This window comes from Sphaeramia orbicularis, unplaced genomic scaffold, assembly GCF_902148855.1.
Source record: "Sphaeramia orbicularis unplaced genomic scaffold, fSphaOr1.1, whole genome shotgun sequence".
NCBI classification, from domain to species: domain Eukaryota; kingdom Metazoa; phylum Chordata; class Actinopteri; order Kurtiformes; family Apogonidae; genus Sphaeramia; species Sphaeramia orbicularis.
In genome coordinates this window covers 289,414-311,514 of record NW_021941461.1, presented here as the reverse complement: position 1 = coordinate 311,514, position 22,101 = coordinate 289,414, and the positions used below count along the sequence as shown (strand labels likewise).

The 22,101-nt window shown below is 37.5% G+C and overlaps 1 protein-coding gene and 4 non-coding genes across 5 annotated transcripts; all 5 read left to right on the top strand.

Moving 5' to 3' along the window:
• The first annotated feature begins 6,216 nt into the window (after positions 1–6,216).
• On the top strand, positions 6,217–19,525 carry rps7 (ribosomal protein S7). The gene is made up of 7 exons (XM_030129505.1): positions 6,217–6,251; positions 8,687–8,772; positions 8,986–9,057; positions 10,211–10,354; positions 11,164–11,228; positions 16,879–17,029; positions 19,415–19,525. Exons 2-7 carry the CDS (start codon positions 8,698–8,700, stop codon positions 19,490–19,492), a joined length of 585 nt encoding a protein of 194 aa, XP_029985365.1. The 5' UTR covers positions 6,217–6,251; positions 8,687–8,697; the 3' UTR covers positions 19,493–19,525.
• On the top strand, positions 9,095–9,310 carry LOC115415864 (small nucleolar RNA SNORA73 family). Its single transcript, XR_003934879.1, has one exon. It is a non-coding gene; the product is annotated as a small nucleolar RNA SNORA73 family (small nucleolar RNA).
• LOC115415865 (small nucleolar RNA SNORA73 family) lies at positions 10,443–10,658 on the top strand. Its single transcript, XR_003934880.1, has one exon. It is a non-coding gene; the product is annotated as a small nucleolar RNA SNORA73 family (small nucleolar RNA).
• On the top strand, positions 12,714–12,929 carry LOC115415866 (small nucleolar RNA SNORA73 family). The gene has a single exon (XR_003934881.1). It is a non-coding gene; the product is annotated as a small nucleolar RNA SNORA73 family (small nucleolar RNA).
• Positions 17,405–17,620, top strand: LOC115415867 (small nucleolar RNA SNORA73 family). Its single transcript, XR_003934882.1, has one exon. It is a non-coding gene; the product is annotated as a small nucleolar RNA SNORA73 family (small nucleolar RNA).
• Positions 19,526–22,101: the final 2,576 nt, after the last annotated feature.

Genomic DNA, 22,101 nt, shown 5'->3' with positions numbered 1-22,101 from the left:
TAGACTAGATTAAACTAGACTAGCCTATATTAAAGTAGACTAGACTATGTTAAAATAGACTACACTAGATTAAAGTAGACTAGACTATATTAAACTAGACTAGATTAAACTAAACTAGACTAGATTAAACTAGACTAGATTAAACTAGACTATCTTATATTAAAGTAGACTAGACTATATTAAACTAGACTAGACAAGACTAGATTAGACTAGACTAGCCTATATTAAACTAGACTAGACTATATTAAACTAGATTAGATTAAACTAAACTAGACTAAAGTAGACTAGATTAAACTAGGCTACACTACACTATATTAGACTAGACTATATTAGACTAGACTAGATTAAACTAAACTAGACTATGTTAAACTAAACTAGATTAGACTATATTAAACTAGACTAGACTAGATTGAACTAAACTAGACTATATTAAACTAGATTAAACTAGACTATATTAGACTACACTATATTTAACTAGACTAGATTTAACTAGACTAGACAAAATTAAATTAGACTATATTAAACTAGACTAGATTAAACTAGACTAGACTATTTTAGATTAGATTTGATTGGTTTAGATTAGACTATATTAGATTAGACCAGATGAGATTGGTTTAGACTAGAATAGACTAGATTATATTATATTAGATTAGATTAGATTGGTTCAGACTACACTAGACGATATTAAATTAGAGTAGACTAAATTTGACTATATTATATACTATACTATACAGACTAGACTATCTTTGATTAGACTAGATTAAATTGGTTTAGACTAGACTTGACTATATTAAATTAGACAACACTAGACTATATTAAATTAGATTAAACTATTAAATTAGACTAGGTTATATTAGATTACACTATATTAGATTAGATTAGATTAGACTATATTAGATTAGATTAGATTAGACTATATTAGATTAGATTAGACTAGACTAGATTAAATTAGACTAGATTATATGAAATTAGACTAAACTAGTTTATATTAGACTATGAGACTAGACTAGACTAGACTAGAATAGATTATATTATTTTAGATTAGATTAGACCAGATTAGACTACACTGCAAGAGAGTAGACTAGACTATATTAGATTAGACTGGGCTAGACTAGATGAGACTAAATTAGACCAGATTAGATTAGATTAGACTAGACTAAATTAGACTAGACTAGAGTAGATGACATTAGACTAGATTAGATTAGATGAGACTAAATTAGACCAGATTAGATTACATTAGACTAAATTAGACCAGACTAGATTAGAATAAATTAGATTAGATTAGACTAAATTCAACTAGACTAGTGTAGACTAGATTAGACTAAACTATATTAGATTAGGTTAGATTAAACTAAACTAAACTAGATTAGATTGGATTAGATTAGATTAGACAGTAAAATTACATGATGAAAATGTACGATGTTCTTTCACAGTGAATGTAAATAAGTGGATCAACCACCAACTGAAATTTGAGAAGAATCAGAGGAACTTGAACAGTATTCTGTGTGAGTTGATCATTTCCACATGTCACAGTGGATCCACAAACACACCAAACATTTACAAATACTCCAAACATTTACAAATACTCCAAACATTTACAAATACTCCAAACATTTATAAATACTCCAAACATTTACAAATACTCCAAACATTTACAAATACTCCAAACATTTACAAATACTCCAAACATTTACAAATACTCCAAACATTTACAAATACACCAAACATTTATAAATACACCAGACATTTACAAATACACCAAACATTTATAAATACACCAAACATTTACAAATACTCCAAACATTTACAAATACTCCAAACATTTATAAATACTCCAAACATTTACAAATACTCCAAACATTTACGAATACTCCAAACATTTATAAACACTCCAAACATTTACAAATACTCCAAACATTTACAAATACACCAAACATTTACAAATACACCAAACATTTACAAATACACCAAACATTTACAAATACTCCAAACATTTATAAATACTCCAAACATTTACAAATACTCCAAACATTTATAAACACTCCAAACATTTACAAATACTCCAAACATTTACAAATACACCAAACATTTACAAATACACCAAACATTTACAAATACACCAAACATTTATAAACACTCCAAACATTTACAAATACTCCAAACATTTACAAATACACCAAACATTTACAAATACACCAAACATTTATAAATACTCCAAACATTTACAAATACTCCAAACATTTATAAATACTCCAAACATTTACAAATACTCCAAACATTTACAAATACTCCAAACATTTACAAATACACCAAACATTTATAAATACACCAAACATTTACAAATACTCCAAACATTTACAAATACTCCAAACATTTATAAATACTCCAAACATTTATAAATACTCCAAACATTTACAAACACTCCAAACATTTATAAATACTCCAAACATTTACAAATACTCCAGACATTTATAAATACTCCAAACATTTACAAATACTCCAAACATTTATAAATACTCCAAACATTTACAAATACTCCAAACATTTACAAATACTCCAAACATTTACAAATACTCCAAACATTTACAAATACACCAAACATTTATAAATACTCCAAACATTTATAAATACTCCAAACATTTACAAATACTCCAAACATTTACAAATACTCCAGACATTTATAAATACTCCAAACATTTACAAATACTCCAAACATTTATAAATACTCCAAACATTTACAAATACTCCAAACATTTACAAATACTCCAAACATTTACAAATACTCCAAACATTTACAAATACACCAAACATTTATAAATACTCCAAACATTTATAAATACTCCAAACATTTACAAATACTCCAAACATTTACAAATACTCCAAACATTTATAAATACTCCAAACATTTATAAATACTCCAAACATTTACAAATACTCCAAACATTTACAAATACTCCAAACATTTATAAATACTCCAAACATTTACAAATACTCCAGACATTTATAAATACTCCAAACATTTATAAATACTCCAAACATTTACAAATACTCCAGACATTTATAAATACTCCAAACATTTATAAATACTCCAAACATTTACAAATACTCCAAACATTTATAAATACTCCAAACATTTAACCCCAGACATCTGGAAATGAAAAATATTGGACTTTCTGATTCAAACAACTGGCTTGAATGTCAGTGTCTTCAGACAAATATTCCACACCCCTGGTCTAGACTGTAGAATCAGAACATCCAAATTCAAAATTAAAAAAAAAAAGAAAAAAAAAGCTGCATTTATAAGTATGGAATAAATCTGAAATAAACCATTTTTATTTAATTTCTTTGACTTCATTATAAACTGGAAGCTGTTGAATTGAACATAAACTAAAAAAAAACAAACAAACCCTGAAGTAACGGATGAATGTGCTGCACCAAGCTAAACAGGATCAATCTACGCAGGAGCTTTTTTTTTTTTTTTTTTTTACCATCCATGTTGTTATTTAATAATTATTTTTTCTGTTTCATTATCTTCTTTGTCTGATCTTTTCACTTGAGTGCCTGATGGACAATCCAACTTCAACTTTGACATTTTAAATAAAGTTTTACATCATTCAGGTAAAAGGGTTGTGTGTGTTTTTAATCTGATAAAGGTTTAACCCTTAAAGACCCAAACGTCCACATTTAACCCTTAAAGGGTCTAAACCTAGGTCTTTAACCCTTCGGGTCTAAACCTAACCTCATTCCTAACCCTAACCCTGGTCCTAAACCTAATCTCACTCACTGCTGTCTGTCCCACAGAAGAACATGACAGCGCTGGGTTTGTTTGGAACTATTCAGGCTTACATGAACCATGTGATCACTGGAGCGGCCACATCACAGCGTGTGGGAACTCTCTTTAAATGGCTCTGCATTTGCACATATGCATCTGACTGCACATCCTGTAACAATACCATAAAACACTCAGTAAAGATGGTGTTCTGTTTACTTCAAGAATTTCCTTTTTTTGTTTCTATTGAATGCTCTTTAAATGCTCTTTGTCAGGAGGTACATCATCTCATAGTGGAATTATTATTATTATTATTATTATTATTATTATTATTACTACTGTTTGTTTACTCGTCTTATGGGTGCTTTTAAAATACAATCATCTTATAGTGGAATTATTATTATTATTATTATTATTATTATATATTTTTTTAACATTCTTTTTATTGACCATTTTCAGAATTCTACAGTCCAGCGCAGTACATACAGGTTGTATGAAATGTAAAGCAGATCTGAAATATGTCCACAGCGATGATCTCAAAAGTCCATATTCAGTCTATTTCAGGTCGTTGCAGTCTGAGTTCCCAGATATTCCAACACTTTTCTGTGAAGACGTCCTTCTGATTGTTGATATAAAATCTTAGTCTTTCCAGAGAAATATAGTCTGATATCACAGACTTCCACAGATGTATAGAAGGAGGTTCTTCTCCAAACCATTTGGTGATAACAGCCTTTCAGCCCAACATGAACAAAAACTGAACAGCAGACTTATGTGTTCTCAATGACTCAGGGATACATCCAAGTAGACACAATAATGGATGAGGCTGGAACTGGTGCTTAATGACCACACTAACCTCCACACATATGGTTTACCAAAACTGTTGAATCTGTTCACAGTCTCAGAGGCAGTGAAGTCTGGTCCCTAAAATAGTTTTACATTTGAGGCAGTTTGGAGAGGCCCCTGCTGTAGATTTACTGTACATATATGGACATATATAGACATTTTGTAAAATAGAATATTGCATTTCTCTAGATCTGTTACATATGGATAGTTTTGAAGGTAAAAGTCAGATTTCCTCCCATACATCAATATTTATTGTTGTTTTCAGCTGAGTTTCCCATGGTTTCCATTAGAATGATCACTTATCAGTATTCAAATGCCACAGCTTTGAATAAAATTTGAAGACAAAGTGACTTTGATTAAGGCTATCTAAAAGGGTCTTTTCTAATAAATTGAAGTCATCTGGGAGGTTAAGAGTTTCCATTTTGGTTTGTACATAGTGTCTGACCTGAAGGTATTTATAAAAGTCTTTTGTTTGTAGTCTGTATTTAGTTTGTAAGGATTCGAGTGTTTTTAAATGTCCCCTTATCCCAAAGATTAGAAATATTGTAAATTCCTGCTTCATACCATTTCTGATAGTTAGACCCAGTGCCCCCTCTGGTTAAGTCAGGATTATCAACCAATGCTGTTAAAAAGCTCAGTTTATGTTTAGTCCCAGATAGTTTCCTCAATGCGTTCCAGGTACTACCCACATTAGTAATTAGAAAATTGTCTTTAACCATAACTGGTAATTCACTTCTGCTTCTATCAAGTAAATTGACACTAGAGTATGGTTTGGAGAGGGTTGCTTCAATCTCAAACCATGGTGGCTTCGGATGAGCAGCTGTCCATATTGAGATAATTCTAGTTTGCATTGATATTGTATGATTTATAATGTTGGGGAGGTCCCATCCTCCATATTCTTTTGGTAGTTGTAGAATATTTAACTAAATTTTAGGCTTTCTGCCAGCCCATATAAAATCAGAGAGAGCTTTATTTATATCTATAATGTTGTTTCTCTTTAGAGATATGAAGAGCATAGATAGAGGGTAAGTAATTTTGGGGAGAATTATCATCTTAATAAGAATGACTCTGCCAAGAAAAGATATAGGAAGCTTTTTCCGACCTAACAATTTCTCCTTAATATGTTTTATCAGATCTGATTTTATCTGATTAACATTTTCAGCATAAAGTTGACGAATTTTTGGTGTAATTTTTACTCCCAAATATGTAAATCCACCTGATGCCCAGCAAAAGGGTTTTACAAAGTCAGGTTCATTTCCATATGAAAAACCAAGAGGCATGATTTCAGATTTTGTAAAATTAACCTTGTATCCAGAAATTTGACCAAACTTTTTGACACAATTGATTAGCGCAATTATTATTATTATTATTATTATTATTATTATTATTATTATTATTATTATTATTATTATTATTATTACTGCTGCTGTTTCTTTACTCTTCTTATGGGTGCTTTTAAAATACAATCATCTATTTTATGTGCGTGGTAACTCTCATTTATCCCACAGCACGTGAACTCAGCGTCTTTCCTCCATGTGTTCTCCCTTGCAAATCTCGCGATATTGCCACGGGAGTCCAAGATTAGATTAATGCAACTCTCGCGAGGTTCCGGCCTCTTCCTTGGCCGTCGTTGACAGAGGTTAGTCGTGATATTTTCCCCTGTACTGACTATTCTGCCCTGAAATGTACTTTAATGTCGTTTATTTGTTGTATTTCTACATCGAAACGCATGCTAACTCCATGATACTTTAGATTAAGAGGTTTGTGGGAGCCGATGGCTGTTGTTTATCGTTAAATAAACCGCAGTTGAGCAGGTCGGGTTATCGGGTTGTTTAAGAGGGCGCTGTTAGCTTAGCTTAGCCTAGCTTAACAGGCCGTACATGTGTTCAGACAGCTGCTGCTACAGCCACAGGACTAACTTTTACTCACGTTAACGCATATTTTTTTGGCTCAGTCGTTTGTTAAAGAGTGGCATAGCGATGAAATTCTATGTCGTGTAATGAGGAACAATGTCAGTGCACGCTAACAGCCAGCTAAGTCCAGTTAGCAGGCTAACAGTACATCCAACCTGCATGTTAACTTATTTAACCGTTAGTTTTACCCGAGTTAAAGGTTTTAGTGACTTAATATGGACTCGTTACTCTCAGGTATACCCATCCCGGGGTATTGCAGGTTTTTACAAAGGTCGTGACCGTTTAGCTCGGTTAGTTTGGACCGAGTGTCTGGTCGTCTTAGGATGGAGTGTGGACCTGAAATGGAATAATCACAAAGCTTCATAAAGTTTATGTTTGTACATCATATGTGACACTGGGAAATGATGTAAAATAACTGAATTACCAGGAAGACCCACAGCACAGTGTTCATCTATGGTAATATGTCTACACAGAGCTGAGTTAGGTGTTTTGGTAACCAGAATATACAGGTACATTTAACCCTTTCATGCATAGTGGTCACTACAGTGGACAGTTATTCTACAGCTGTTCTCTTGTATATTCATGGATTTTGTTGTTTTAGTTCCATCTCAGCCAACACAATAGACCAGGGGTGTCAAACTCAGATCCTCGAGTGCCGGTATCCTGCATGTTTTAGGTATTTCCCTCTTCCATCACACCTGGAAGCCATTATGTTGTCATCAGGCTTCTGCGGAGCATGATGATGAGCTGATCATTAATTGAACCAGGTGTGGCTGGAAGAAGGAAAAATCTGAAACATGCAGGATACTGGCCCTTGAGGACCGCAGTTTGACACCTGTGCAATGGACGCTTATGCATCATCCCATACACTGCAATTCATACCGTTACTGTAACTTTGCTGTGCTTGACAAATCTGATCTGCAGTAACATGTTTGAGTGTAAATCAATTGTTAATTGTTATAGACTGTAATTATCATTCTTTTTTGGGGGGGATGTTAAACAAAAAAGTTTATTTTGCATATTATCTCCATGAAGTTAGTAATAACTAGTATTAGAATATGTTAAAATGCGAGAAAACCTCACATTAGCAACAGTTAACAATGTTTTAATTTCATTGTTTTTATGTCACTTTCTGCTATTGGGTCAAAATACTGTATTTGAAATCTCTCTGACAGGACATTTTAGAGACAATCTGACGGAGTAGTGTTGCTAAATGACCCACATTTTTACTTTTAAATTCATTTTTTGCTTTAGTTGGACCATAAGGGATTATCCAAAACAAGGAGCTACTGTACATTGAAATAAATGTTGGAATGGCAATCAATTAAAGTTCACTCTCTGATGGGACATTACTGTTTTGACCCTATTGGGTTTTAAATACATGTTTCTTTACTTCAAAAATTAAATGCATGGTGTAGCTGAGGGGACATTTTTGTAACTACAAAAAAAAACTTGATCACATTGTTTTTTTCATGGCCCAGGAGGAATAAAAACACTCCGGACAAAAAATCTTGATGAAGGTTCTCATACTGTGTACTGTGTGTAAACTGTATGATGTCTTATACTTGTGCTTTGCATTATTCTGTCAAGATTTATGGCGCCGGGGATGCCGGCAGCCTGTTACGTCTTGTGCTGTTACTGTAACAAAGTAATTTCCCCATTGTGTGGATCAGTAAAGTCTAATCTAATCTAATAACTCATGCATGAAAGGGTTATGTGTTCCATAACTCAATCCAGTATTGAAGTACTATAGTATTGAAGATGCTGTTTTAGGATTTGTGGATGGTTGTCAATATATTGCTGCTCTTGTTAGATCTGCTGTTGTTTGGTTCCTCTCTGTATTGCACTAACACTGCTGTTGTAAATGGGTACACAATCTGTACACATTATATTCAATTATAGTTTATGCTTTATGCCTCTAATTTATTGTTCTAGTTTTACATTTTGTAAAAATGAGTGAAGTCTTATCAGTTCTCTAGTGAATTAATGCTAAAAAGTCTTTGAATGTTCTTTGGCTATGATACTGCATTTAATGAAAGCAAGACATTCTCTAAATACTGTGTGAAATTAGATCATGTTTCAGTACAAGGCATTGAGTGTTTAAAGTTGAAAATGACCAAATATTCTTATTATAACCTTGGATGTGTTTTTGCTTCTACAGAGACAAAGGCCATGTTCAGTACCAGCGCCAAGATCGTGAAGCCCAATGGCGAAAAGCCAGACGAGTTTGAGTCTGGGATCTCCCAGGTAAGAAGCCTTTTCAGTGTTCTGATGAAGCGATTGACTAATTTGTAGAAACTATTGTCTGGACATAGAGGTGTTGTTTTTGTAGAGATTATACTGAGTAGGTCCTTGCTGTCTGGTATCTGTTCTGAACAAGTCGTCCTGTTTCTAATTCTGTAACTGATCTGACTCGCAGATACAGTTTGGTTTAAAGTGTGATCATCTTTTTTGTGTTAGGCTCTGCTTGAGCTGGAGATGAACTCTGACCTGAAGGCTCAGCTTAGAGAGCTGAACATCACTGCAGCGAAGGTAGGTGGTCATTGACTGTCGATGCGAACCTGGGTGACCGACGTGGACATCCAGTGAGGGTCTCTCTGGCTCTGTCCTGGTGGCGTATGGGAGCGTAGCCTTGAGCTCAGACGTACAGTCCCCTTCCACAACGTCGGACATGAAGCTCTGTCCCCGGCTGCCGCTGGTGAGGACGAGCGTCCTGCATATTCCTACATCTTCCCAGAGTCCTTTGGGGCCGTTACTGGGGAGCTAAACCATGCAGTGCACAAACTGACTCCATCTTATGGAGAAAATAATCCTGACTGTATTTCCTGTATGCTTACATGGTGATGACCTTCACCAGGCTGTAAGATTTACATTAACTGAATGTTGGTTCAGAAGATATCTTTGTTAGAGTTGCATCTTCATATTTTGTAGCATCATTATCATTGAAGTTAGTTTTATGATGGTACCTTAATTTAAATCTCAGATTAGTTTATTCAGTACAGGTGAATATGTCTTTGTATTTTCATCCCCTAACCCAGAGCTGTCAAACTCATTTTAGTTCAGGTTCCACATTCAGCCCAGTATGATCTCAAACAGCTCGGAACTGTAAAATAGTACTTTAAGAACCTAGAAATGTCAGGACTTAAGTTTTCTATTTGTTTTTAGAGTGGGTGGGTGGGGGGTTACACTATAAATATGTTTTATATCTATAAACTAGCCTTTAAAAAAATGTGGAATGAGGAATCTGTTGATCGAATTTGTATTTGAGCAGAGGAGCTCAGTGTATCCTGATGAGTCTGATCCCAGTCTAAGTCTATCTGAGCTGAACTGGGATCAGTCTGATCCATCCTAACTCTAGTCTCTATCCTAAAGGACAGTTGTCTTCGTCCTCTTCATCGTACAGACGGTGTCTCCTCCTGGACCGAGGCAGGAGGTGGTTCCACTTCATTCACTGTGTTGATGTAAACTGTCTGTTATCATGTACCATACTCATCAAAAGTTCTATTTGATGGGTGATAACTTCAGAGGGTATAGGTCAACTGATGCAGAGGTTAAACTGTAGGATTTACTGATCTCATTTGAATCATTGTCACTAAACTCAGCCCTGAGCTGTGTGCTGAAGCTCTTCAGTCACAACATTGTTGTGAATTTCCAATACCAACAGACTTTATTTTTGTGCTTAAAGGAAATTGAGGTTGGCGGAAACAGGAAAGCCATCATCATCTTCGTTCCCGTTCCTCAGCTGAAGTCCTTCCAGAAGATTCAGGTGCGTCTGGTGAGGGAGCTGGAGAAGAAGTTCAGCGGAAAGCACGTGGTCTTCATCGCCCAGGTCAGTGTTTTCAGAGTCTGGGGGTGGGTGTGGTTCCGACAGTCTGGGGGTGGGTGTGGTTCTGACGGTCTGGGGTGGGTGTGTTTGACCGACGTGGACATCCAGTGAGGGTCTCTCTGGCTCTGTCCTGGTGGCGTATGGGAGCGTAGCCTTGAGCTCAGACGTACAGTCCCCTTCCACAACGTCGGACATGAAGCTCCGTCCCCGGCTGCCGCTGGTGAGGACGAGCGTCCTGCATATTCCTACATCTTCCCAGAGTCCTTTGGGGCCGTTACTGGGGAGCTAAACCATGCAGTGCACAAACTGACTCCATCAGACTATGAAAGGTTCAGGAGTTTTTACGTCGAATGTCTCAGGTTTTAGGACTCAAGCCTTGATTCTAGAAGCTTCAATTTCAGCAGGAGTATTTACATCAGGGACATTAAACCCCCCCGATCACTGGTTCAACAGGCGTACATGCAATGAGTGATTTATTGTTACTCATTAAATGTCAATTTTTTTTCTTTAAGAATCACTTAAAGCTCAAGTCACAGCATTTGACCTTTCAATCCATTTCAGGGAAATGTGATGAAACACAAAACATTGTGTTAAAATAATTCAACAAACCTGTTATAGTCGTTTCTCACATTTACACACTCTTTTTAACCTGTTATTCATACAGGAGTAAATTAAAAAAAAAAAAAAAAAAGTTTTGAAAAACGTAGAATGAATCTGTGGGTCAGGGTTGGATGTGATGTGTTGGTTTCTGAGTCCTGTTTTAAGTGTTGATCTGCCGACGTCAAACCAATCATGTGTATGATGTGTTTCAGAGGAGAATTCTGCCCAAACCCACCAGGAAAAGCCGCACCAAGAATAAGCAGAAGCGTCCCAGGAGGTGAGTTGATGTCCAACAGAATGGGGTTTGTTGTTTTTTTTAAATCTCACCAGCCCACTGTGTCTGGTGTTTTCATCTTTATCACCAGTTGAGGAGCAGTGCGCAGTTTGACGGCTGAATTGCAATTTTTGGAGTTTCTTACAAATGTTTTAAACTTTGAAAATTTGTCCGATTGATTTCTCTGACACTATTCGCCCGATTCTTTTCTAATTTTTTGATGCATGTTCTTTACATGTACCTTTCTCTCAATTTTTTGCAGTTTTTACATCCTTATCCTACTATATAATGCACGTTCTGTGCCTGTCTGATCGATGCTGCACCACAGGAGGGCGTTTGTACAGGTTTTCCTCAGCCTTCACAGGCCCGATCGCCACCAAACTCGCCAAATGAATAGAAACATTACTTGACTATCTAGTAGGCACAATTTTATGTCTGTATTCAAATGTTGTGAGGTATGCTGGAAGACTTTAGCCTCTCATGCTATCGTACATAGGTGACACGGTGGTGCAGTGGTTAGCACTTGTGCCTCACAGACAGAAGGTCCTGGGTTTGATTCCTACACCAGTCGACGGGGGATGGGACCTTTCTGTGTGGAGTTTGCATGTTCTCCCCGTGTCTGCGTGGGTTCTCTCCGGGTACTCCGGCTTCTTCTCACCATCCAAAGACGTGCACTGATAGGTTAATTGGTTAATCTAAATCACCCATAGGTGTGTATGTGAGAGTGATTGTTTGTCTCTATATGTTCAGCCCTGCGATGAACTGGCGAAATGTCCAGGGTGTACCCCGCCTTCGCCCCTGTGTAGCTGGGATAGGCTCCAAGAGACCCCCGTGACCCTAGTGAGGATAAAGCGGGTTCAGAAAATGAATGAATGAATGCTATCGTACAATGGCACCATGGGTACAGTGCCGCTAGTTTTTGAAAAGGTTGAAATAGGGATGCAACCATATGTAAATTTCATATCACGGTTATTATGACCAAAATTATCACGGTTATCGTTATTGTGGTATATTTGAAATTGTGCTCAAAATGTTAAAAAAGTACTGATACACACACTGAAATAATAAAACCAAGTTGTATTTTGGAAAAAAAAAAAAAAATTGGCACAATGTTCCCTCTGTTGCAGAAACATTCAAATATTAACCCTTAGCTGTTTTTCAGTCCTTTTGATTTTGCCTTTATATACTATATAAACAAATGTTTACTATACCCATGTTTGGGATCTGTTTTTTCAGCACAACTTCATCTATATCATTTATTATTTTTTCACTTTAACCTACTATAAAAACACAAAAGGACAGAAAACACACAAAAAACTATAAAATCCGATTTGAAAAATGTATATAATGTATTGCATAAATAACACACAGATGCTTAACGAACCTTTTCAAAGACTTTAAAAGTGAATATTGGTTCTAAATATTAGGTATATACAATTGAAATTGTAATAAATTAAAACTATACTCAAGTATGGTGGGTGTGTTTGACCGACGTGGACATCCAGTGAGGGTCTCTCTGGCTCTGTCCTGGTGGCGTATGGGAGCGTAGCTTTGAGCTCAGACGTACAGTCCCCTTCCACAACGTCGGACATGAAGCTCCGTCCCCGGCTGCCGCTGGTGAGGACGAGCGTCCTGCATATTCCTACATCTTCCCATAGTCCTTTGGGGCCGTTACTGGGGAGCTAAACCATGCAGTGCACAAACTGACTCCATCCCACTATGAATGGCAGGGTTTCCACTACATGAAAAGGATCGTGGTGCTCCACCACAGCAAAATAAAAGCTGCCATGCCCTCAGAATGATGTTTTTTTTTTTTTTTTTTGTCACTTAAGTTTTTATTGAAATTCACATATTTTTGACACAACGATAAACAAACCAACATTGCTTGGTCGCATCACATATTTCTCAACACAGCTCTATCCATTCTTCCATCATTCCCAGTTCTGTAAACAGTCAATTTATCCCACTTTTTGTCTATTTGTGCTTCCTGTTGTCGCAGTCTGTCACCCTTTCCATTGTATATATTCCATCAATAATTTCAATCCATTGGTCCTGTGTTGGTGCTTCTGTCCTTCCCCAGTTCCTTGTAATAGCTTTTTTGCAGCCACCAAAAGTATCTTAATCAAGTATATGTCGTTTCCAGAATTATGTTTGTTTGTTTTTTTTATAGATTTTACAGATGTAAATTAAATTGTACTAACGGCATCGTCCCCGTGGTGCCATTGTGTGTGAGAAGTGCCTTTACGTTATAAATGAACACAGCAAGAGCAGCAGTAATTTTGTAAGAAAATTGTCGTGATGTTATTTGTTCACATTATGTGGGAGTGGATCTTTAAGGAATATTTTCAAGACACAAACACGCATTTAGGCAGTTTGCTTATTTCAGTACCATCAATTTATAGTGTATGCAGTGAAATACTGCCTATTTGCATTCTTCAACATGGAGTATGGTGGCAGGGATGAAGAATTCAAAGTAGAGAGAGGCTAAAATCTCCCAGCATACCTCACAACATTTGAATACAGACATAAAATTGTGCCTAGTAGATAGTCACAATGTTTCTATTCATTCGGTGAGTTTGGCGGTGATCAGGCGTGTGAAGGCTGAGGAAAACCTGTACAAACGCCCTCCTGTGGTGCAACATCGATCGATCGGACACAGAACGTGCATTATATAGTAGGATTGTATGAATGGATCCATATAAACACAAAGTCTACATCTGCACACATTTACAGAGCATAATAAGAGTATGAAATTGTACTCATGAAATGTGACACTGCGCTGCAAATAACGTAATTCTGAAAAACAAACACTGGAGTCTCCACTTCCTGTCTGGCTCTACTGCTGCTTGCTCAGGAGTAGAGCTGCAACCGATTAATCGATTAGGTGTTTGAAGTCAATGCAAAAATTCATGATTCGATTAATCGACTTGAATTGATTGAAGGGAGATATTCTATTGCAGTTTTCCGGAATTGAAGCTTCTTTGTGCGTCACAATAAGCGTCCGTGTGAAACACAACAGTGGAACCAATGTTTAACAGCAGAGAAATGAAGGAAACAAAAGCTGTGATTCAGGAGAACTGTGGTTGAAGGATTTTTTTTTTAAATCACTTCGAGTTGATTTTAATCGGTTGCAGCTTCAGCTTTGTTTCCTTCATTTCTCTGCTGTCAAACATTAGTTCCACTGTTGTTTCACACGGACGCTTACTGTGACGCGCAAAAAAGCTTCAATTCAGGAAAACTGCAGTAGAATATTTCCCTTCAGTCAATTCGAGTCGATTAATCGAATCAGGAACTTTTGCATTGACTTCAAGCACCTAATTGATTACCATAAATTCCGGACTATAGACCGCACCTGAATATGAGCTTCAGACCCTAATTTTAGAAAGAAAATCAATTTTGTACACGTATAAGCTGTGCCGCTTTATAAGCTGCGGGTGTCCACCAGTGGCGATTTCTCATAGACTGCAAGAAAAACCCGGCTTCCCCTATCATTACGAAAATTAAATGGTTAAATATGTTTGGTTGTGTTGACATTTCATTGACTACACATGTGTTAAAACACGTTCATCTCACAGACGAGTTCGTTCAGAATCAGCTTTATCACAAATCATCAGACTCCATGTTGTTCACTTCTCATACATTCCCGTTCAGCTGTTTCCTCATACGATCTGTGGTCAGTGCATTTCCTTGTTGAAGCCTGGCTTCTATGGGACCGAGTGGAACCTTTTTTTTCCATTGCATCAAAACTGTCAGCAAGTGCATATTGAGGTACCGACACTGCCGGTGGCTCACTTCCGGTACCATGGCTCTGTGCCGGTGGTGCCGCGGCACCGAGCCGTGGTAACCACGGCACCACGAGGCACCTCAGCTGGAGGTGCTGGTGGTGCCTTATGCGACACTGAGCTGCCGCGGCACCACCGGCACCTCGAGCCGAGGTGCCTCTTGGTGCCGCGGCAGCTCGAGCCAGTAATTGGATAAAGGTTTTCTTTGAGTTCAAATGAAATTCTTCCCTGTACGTAAATGGGTCTGATATGTGAGCTTGCTGTCATATCTATAGGTTGATTCGTTGTTAATATGATGATTAAAAAACGAAAGACAAAAAACGAGGCAATAAAAGGATAGTAATAAAAGCACATTTTCTCTTTTTTTTTTGTCGGTGGACTTATCGGGGTTTCCTTTGGATTCGTGCCGATATGGGATTGACTTGCTTTTGCGCCGGCTGTGGATTCACAGACTTAAAATGACTTGAAAGACATTTGAAAGTGAACAAATTTTTGTTTTTCGTTAGTGTAGGACTTTTAATTTATTTTTAAAATATAAAGATTAAAAACAAGTAATTACGTCTGTTGTAATATCATTTTCATTTAACATTACGCACGACGTGCGCATTAATTTTGAGATGCTTTAAATTTATGACGGTCTCTGGAGAGCTTTATTGGGAGTTTTCATTCAGAGTTTTGTTTTGTATATTTGTGAAACAATATTAACATTTGAAGGTTTACTATTTTTCCTTAGAAGTTCCCCTTTTGTGTGTGTTAATATTAACTTTATAATGGTTAAGTTGTTAATGTTATCCATTCCTGCATACCTGGTAACAATAGACAGATTCTTCCCTGGGGTGTGGCAGGCAAGAAGGGAAAATCATCGTATAAGCCGCGTTGGAGTATAAGCCGCAGTGTTTAAAGCGTGGGAAAAAAGTAGCGGCTTATAGTCCGGAATTTACGGTAATCGTTTGTAGCTCTAAAAGGGGGACAGAAATGGACCCAAGTACGAATAAATGTAATCAATAGTTTTGCTCAACCCTTTGAAAATGACCCTATTATTAACCTCAATGCTAATGACGCAGTGTTAGCGACAGTTTCATTTAACATTAATTAAGGTTGCACTGATCTGATATTGGGATGGGATGTCGGCCCTGGTATCAACATTTTAGCTGGATGGGGGATCTGTAAAAGCAACCGATCCGTACGACCAATCCTTCCCCTTTAAATTTTTGTGATGCAGGCTACGTCACGCATGCCGCGAGTTGAATGGAGTTGGAGTTTGGGCGTTTAACGACCAGACAGGTTTGTTCTCCAACTTGACGTTTATTATAAAACGTGGTGCAGCTACAGAACACAAACCTGGCACTCCACACCTGGGAAGGATCAAGTTTTTTTATTTTGTCAACACAGTCTAAAGGTACTTCCTGTTTCGTCAGACTTCAAAATGATAGCACTTCCTGAAATTAAACCACCACCAACAGTTTCCAGAAAAATCCTGGAGGAAACCCTGAAAGGTTCAGGAGTTTTTACACTGAATGCTTCAGGTTTTTACCCTCTGCCCTCGCCGCAGGGTATTTTCATCAGTTGGTCATCCTTATGCGCAGAAACTTTGGCGTGGACCGAAGGCTGAGGGTTTTCAAGTGCGGGCACGTTTTGTTATTGTTAATGACACTCATGACGAAACCAGTGTTTATTAAAGGTCTGTGATGGATCTACATGAAACTGATTTTACCAGACGTTCACTTTTGCTTTGTGTTGTATTGATTGTTCTCTGGAAACTCAAACACTAAAAACAAGAGAAACTGAAATGAGTCGGGTCATGTGACTGAAACCCGAGGACGAGGAGGCTGCGTGTTTGTGCTGACATGCTCTGTTTTTGTTTTCATCAGCCGTACTCTGACCTCCGTACACGACGCCATCCTGGAGGACCTGGTTTTCCCCAGTGAGATCGTGGGTAAGAGGATCAGAGTGAAACTGGACAGCAGTCGGCTCATCAAGGTCCATCTGGACAAGGCGCAGCAGAACAACGTCGAACACAAAGTAAGTACGACCTGAACAGCGTCTAACGTAAAGCACGACCCACAATGCCACTAGTTTAATAAAACAGTGTTAAATAACAATAAATAAGATCGAAACAATAAAGAAAACCAAAAACCAAAACTGAACCTCTGCCATATCTACATTTGAATAAATACTTCAAAATATCGATACAGTATTGTGAAATGAAATATGGCGATATATCGCAGAACTGATATTTTCTTACGCCCCTAAGTGCAACCACTGTTAAAAATGGGCCAATCAGACGACGAGGAAAACTAATGGAGCTGTCGGAAGGGATTCTCATTCTGTTTTCATTTGGTTTAAATTTAAACGAGTTGATGTTCAGGGTTTCTTCTGAACCCAGAACGGTCCCAGTGGACGTGGACATCCAGTGAGGGTCTCTCTGGCTCTGTCCTGGTGGCGTATGGGAGCGTAGCCTTGAGCTCAGACGTACAGTCCCCTTCCACAACGTCGGACATGAAGCTCCGTCCCCGGCTGCCGCTGGTGAGGACGAGCGTCCTGCATATTCCTACATCTTCCCAGAGTCCTTTGGGGCCGTTACTGGGGAGCTAAACCATGCAGTGCACAAACTGACTCCATCAGACTATGAAAGGTTCAGGAGTTTTTACGTCAAATGTCTCAGGTTTTAGGACTTAGGTTTAGGGATGGAACCATATGAACATTTCATATCTCAGTTATTGTGACCAAAATTATCACAGTTCTCATTATTATCGTGGTGTTATTGAAATTGTGCTCAAATGTTCAAAAAGTACTAATACACACACTGAAATAATTTAACCAAGTTGTATTTTGAAAAAAAAACAACAAAAAAACATAATAACAGTCCCAATGTCCCTTCTGTGTCAGAAACATTCCAATATTAACCCTTAGTGGTCTGAGTCTATTCTGTCCGTTTTCAGTCCTTTTGATTTGGCCTTTATATACTATAGAAACAAATGTTTACTATACCCATGTTTGGATCTGTTTTTTTCAGCACAACTTCATCTATATCATCTGTCTATTATTTTTTACTTTAACCTACTATAAAAACACAAAAGGACTGAAAACGCAAAAAAAATAAAATCTGATTTGAAAACTGTATATAATTTATTGCATAAATAACACACAGATGCTTAACGAACCTTTTCACAGACTTTAAAAGTGAATATTGGTTCTAAATATTAGGTATAGAAAATTAAAATTGTAATAAATTAAAACTATACTCAAATATTTGACATAAAAGCAGATCTTTACATAGGGTTTTTTCCCCTAAACGTGCGGTAATCAAACACAGTTATCATGAGAATTAGAATTTAAACGGTAATACTAACAGTCTGCAGTTTTACCACCGTTTATTGTTATAGCGGTAATTGTTACATCTCTACTTGGATTCTAGAAACTTGAATGAGCTGTTGTGAAGGCGCTGTGTCTTTGAGCACTAAGACCAAGCAAGGTTATTATCGTTAATGAAATTACGAAAACTAGAATTGAAAAAACATTTTCGTTAACTGAAATAAATAAAAACTAGAATTAAAAGAAAAAACCATAACTAACTGAAACTGTATTGTGTGTTTACAAAACTAACTAAAACGGATAAAAAATTATGGATCAAATTCCCTTCGTTTTCATCTTTGTCAATGTCGGATTGATACGAAATCGATTTATTTCCCAAGCAACCTTTTGTGCTGTCACCTGGTTTCCAGTCATCTTCTGGTCCCCACTCTACCTGGAAACATGCAGACTAAAGCAGCAGAGTCCTGTCTGGGATTGATTTGAATACGACCACAGAGAAGAAGAGAAAAGAGACCACTGAACTACAATTAATACTAAAATTAAACTAAAACTAAGCATTTAGAAAAAAAAAAAAAAGAAACTAATCAAAACAAGTGTGCAAACCTCCACCACGCACCCTGAACGGTGTGCGTGTGGGGGTCGACTATTTCTTTTTAAATTAAACATTTTCAAGGTTGTTCCATACAGCAGAAAAACTGCGGTCAAAGATGGTAATGCATTTTTATAAGTTTTAAATTTTCAGTTATAGTTTGATTAATTAAAAGATTTGAACTATTGATCTTCAGTACAGGGGGTCTGTAGTTAGTTTTTAATTGAACATTTATTTATAATGAAAAATGTGTCGTAAATGGGATTTTAATGTTAAATTAAAATGTATTTGAAAATATTTGATCTCTTCTTCCATGAATGAAATATTGAATGTAGTAAAAATCTATGAAATGAACTGTTTTGGGAGATGATCGGATTTAACATCTGTTTTTTGTTTAAATAAATTTGTCCCTCACTTGATTCTAAATGAAATGAGTGCAGTTTGATTCAGTCTTCATTGGGGTTGTGGTCTGGGACTGACGGTGCTTTCTCCTGCTCTTCCAGGTGGAGACCTTCTCTGGTGTCTACAAGAAGCTCACAGGCAAAGACGTCGTGTTCGAATTCCCTGAATTCCAGCTGTAAATGCAGACGACAAAATAAATTTGTTTACTGTTATTTTGGATTGTTTTTGTCTTTCTTTGAGAAAAGCCTGACTTGGAAAAATAGCACGTAATCAGATGTGTTAAAGTCTCCTACGTTCATGTAATTTGGGATTTTGTTTTGCCTCCTCTGAAGAAAAATCCCAAAGTGGAAATGGTGATGAAATCCAACAGAAGTTCAGGTCCAAACTGATCTGACATTATTAGTGTTGGATTCACAGGTGGACCCAAATCATGTCTGTACCCGTTCTATAAAAATGCCAATAATCCTAGAGAAGTGCACCAAAACCTGTTTCATGTCATAATTTCATTGATAAATGAAGGCTTCCACCGCTAAATGATAAAACGTGAATTTTTTTTTTGCAGGCAATGCATTTTTTTATTTTTATTTTTTAAATTTTTTTATTTTTCTTTACACACACACACACACATATATATATATATATATATATATATATATATATATATATATATATATATATATATAATTATTTACAGCTTCATTTTTATTATAATTTTAAATTTATTTTTTAAATACATCTTTAATACATTAATATATCTTTATTTACAGCTTCATTTTTTAGTTTTTTAATTTTTGTGTAATATTTTTATTTTATGTTTTTAATACATCTTTAATACATTAAGACGTCTTTATTTACAGCTTCACTCTGTGATCCTCTGAGAGCTTTAATGTTTGATATATTGTTAAAATTTCACATTCAAAACTGAATTCAAGTGTTTATATCGTTCGTTTTCTGGAGGAATGCAGATCTGTGACGTTAATCCCGCTTTTGGTCAAGTCTTAACCTGAACCTGTTTCCGCTTGAGCCTCTTGAACTGAGACCTTCTACAGAACACTTGGTGTGTTAATGATGACTTTTACATTTATGTGGACACAAGTATTGGGACACATGTCCCTGTTAGAAAACACCTGAATTCAACAGGTCCATAACAGTGGGTGTTCATCACCGTTTACTGACAGGTGTTCAACACATGACTGAAGTCCTTCTGAATTCAAATGTGTAACAGGTTCACCCGATTTAGGAAAAGTCCTAGAATTGTCAACTGCTGCAACTAAAGAATGTCCTGTTTCATCCAGTAGGTGGAGCTGTACACGGTCCAAAACTGGTCACTAATAGTTTGACTGTTACTTGTGTGAATGAAATGAAAGTATTTCTTGTGTGTGATTTTAGGAAACACTGACGTGCGTGGTCCAGTGTGACCAGCCCACATGTGTTTACTGTGTGGAAGAACTGGACTCCTGTTTTCATGTCCATGACGCTGAGACAAATGCAAAAGCCAAAGTGAATTTAATCATAGACTCAACATGTGAGTGGAGAAGGCAAACATGGGCCCACACCTGAAAACCTTCAGTCTACGCCAGAGTTTGGCACATGTGGACGGACGACCAACTGATGGTGACACCCTCTGGTAGGGAAGTCAGAAAAACAGCATGATTAGAACCCAGACACTTGAACCAGAAATCCTCTCAGTATCTGCAGATAAATGACTGTAACCTGATTACTGGACTGGTGCAGACATGCAGCACAAACAGTACGGACATGCCAGAGGACAGACATGTGACGGCTGAACGGGCCTTGGTTGGAGCTGTGACACTTTGGACCAAACCTGGTTCACTGCAGGAGGCTCCAACACAGGCCGGAGGAGGACATCTAGTGGTCATCACCATGCAGTGCAACCGAGACGTGTGGAAGAGTCCCGCCTCTGTCCGTCCTGCAGCTGACCAGTTTAATGTCCGGCACACCCCACAGGGTCTGGACTGTCCGCACGGGCCTGTGGCTGCACGTCCGTATGAACACAGTAAGAATACCACTGGAAGTGACACATGAACCAAACCAATCAGGTGACTCCGAGCGCTCAGCTGCTTCATGTGTCACTCAAGTGTCGAACGTCACAGGTCACGTGACCAAACCACGCCTCGGCGCGGTGCTTCCATACGTCTGCGTGCAGCGGAGCTCCGCCTGTCTGCAGAGCATCAGTGGATGGACGCGGAGAAAAGGCACATGCCTGTCAGCCTGGGGCTCTGACACCTGCCCCCCAGTGGTGGGTTCTGGCAGACTGTCAGGGAAGCTCAGCTTCCACGAAAATTATGAAAACTAAATGATTTGAACTGATAAAGCACTTTGTGACTCTGTCTGTGAAAAGTGCTCAATAAATAAAATGTACTTACTTAAATCTGTTCGGTTGTGTTGACATTTCATTGACTCCAAATGTGTTGGAACACGTTCATCTCACAGATGAGTCGGTTCAGAATCAGCTTCATCACAAACCATCAGACTGGCTGTTGTTCTCCTTTTCTCCTCCATCTCTGCTCAGTGCATGTGTCTGCAGACTGTGGGACTGAGTGGAACTGTTTGTTTCATTGACTCTAAACTGGACGCTAATTGGATAAATGACACCATGTTGTCCCGCCCCTGGACGCCGGGCGTCTCTGGGGGTGAATGGAGCTGTGGGCGGAGCTCGGCCGGGCCGGACGCCAGAATCCCACGTGCTGATTGGAGGATGGGTCCAAAGGCTGAATCCGGTTTGATTGACAGCTGTTTTCAGATCTGCTCCTTCACTGACACAGTT

Bases quoted from the DNA above. Each gene is read 5' to 3' on its own strand.
- rps7 (XM_030129505.1), top strand. From the start codon at position 8,698: ATGTTCAGTACCAGCGCCAAGATCGTGAAGCCCAATGGCGAAAAGCCA. The intron at 9,058-10,210 runs GTAGGTGGTCAT...TTGTGCTTAAAG, and splicing joins TGAACATCACTGCAGCGAAG to GAAATTGAGGTTGGCGGAAA. The intron at 11,229-16,878 runs GTGAGTTGATGT...TGTTTTCATCAG, and splicing joins AAGCAGAAGCGTCCCAGGAG to CCGTACTCTGACCTCCGTAC.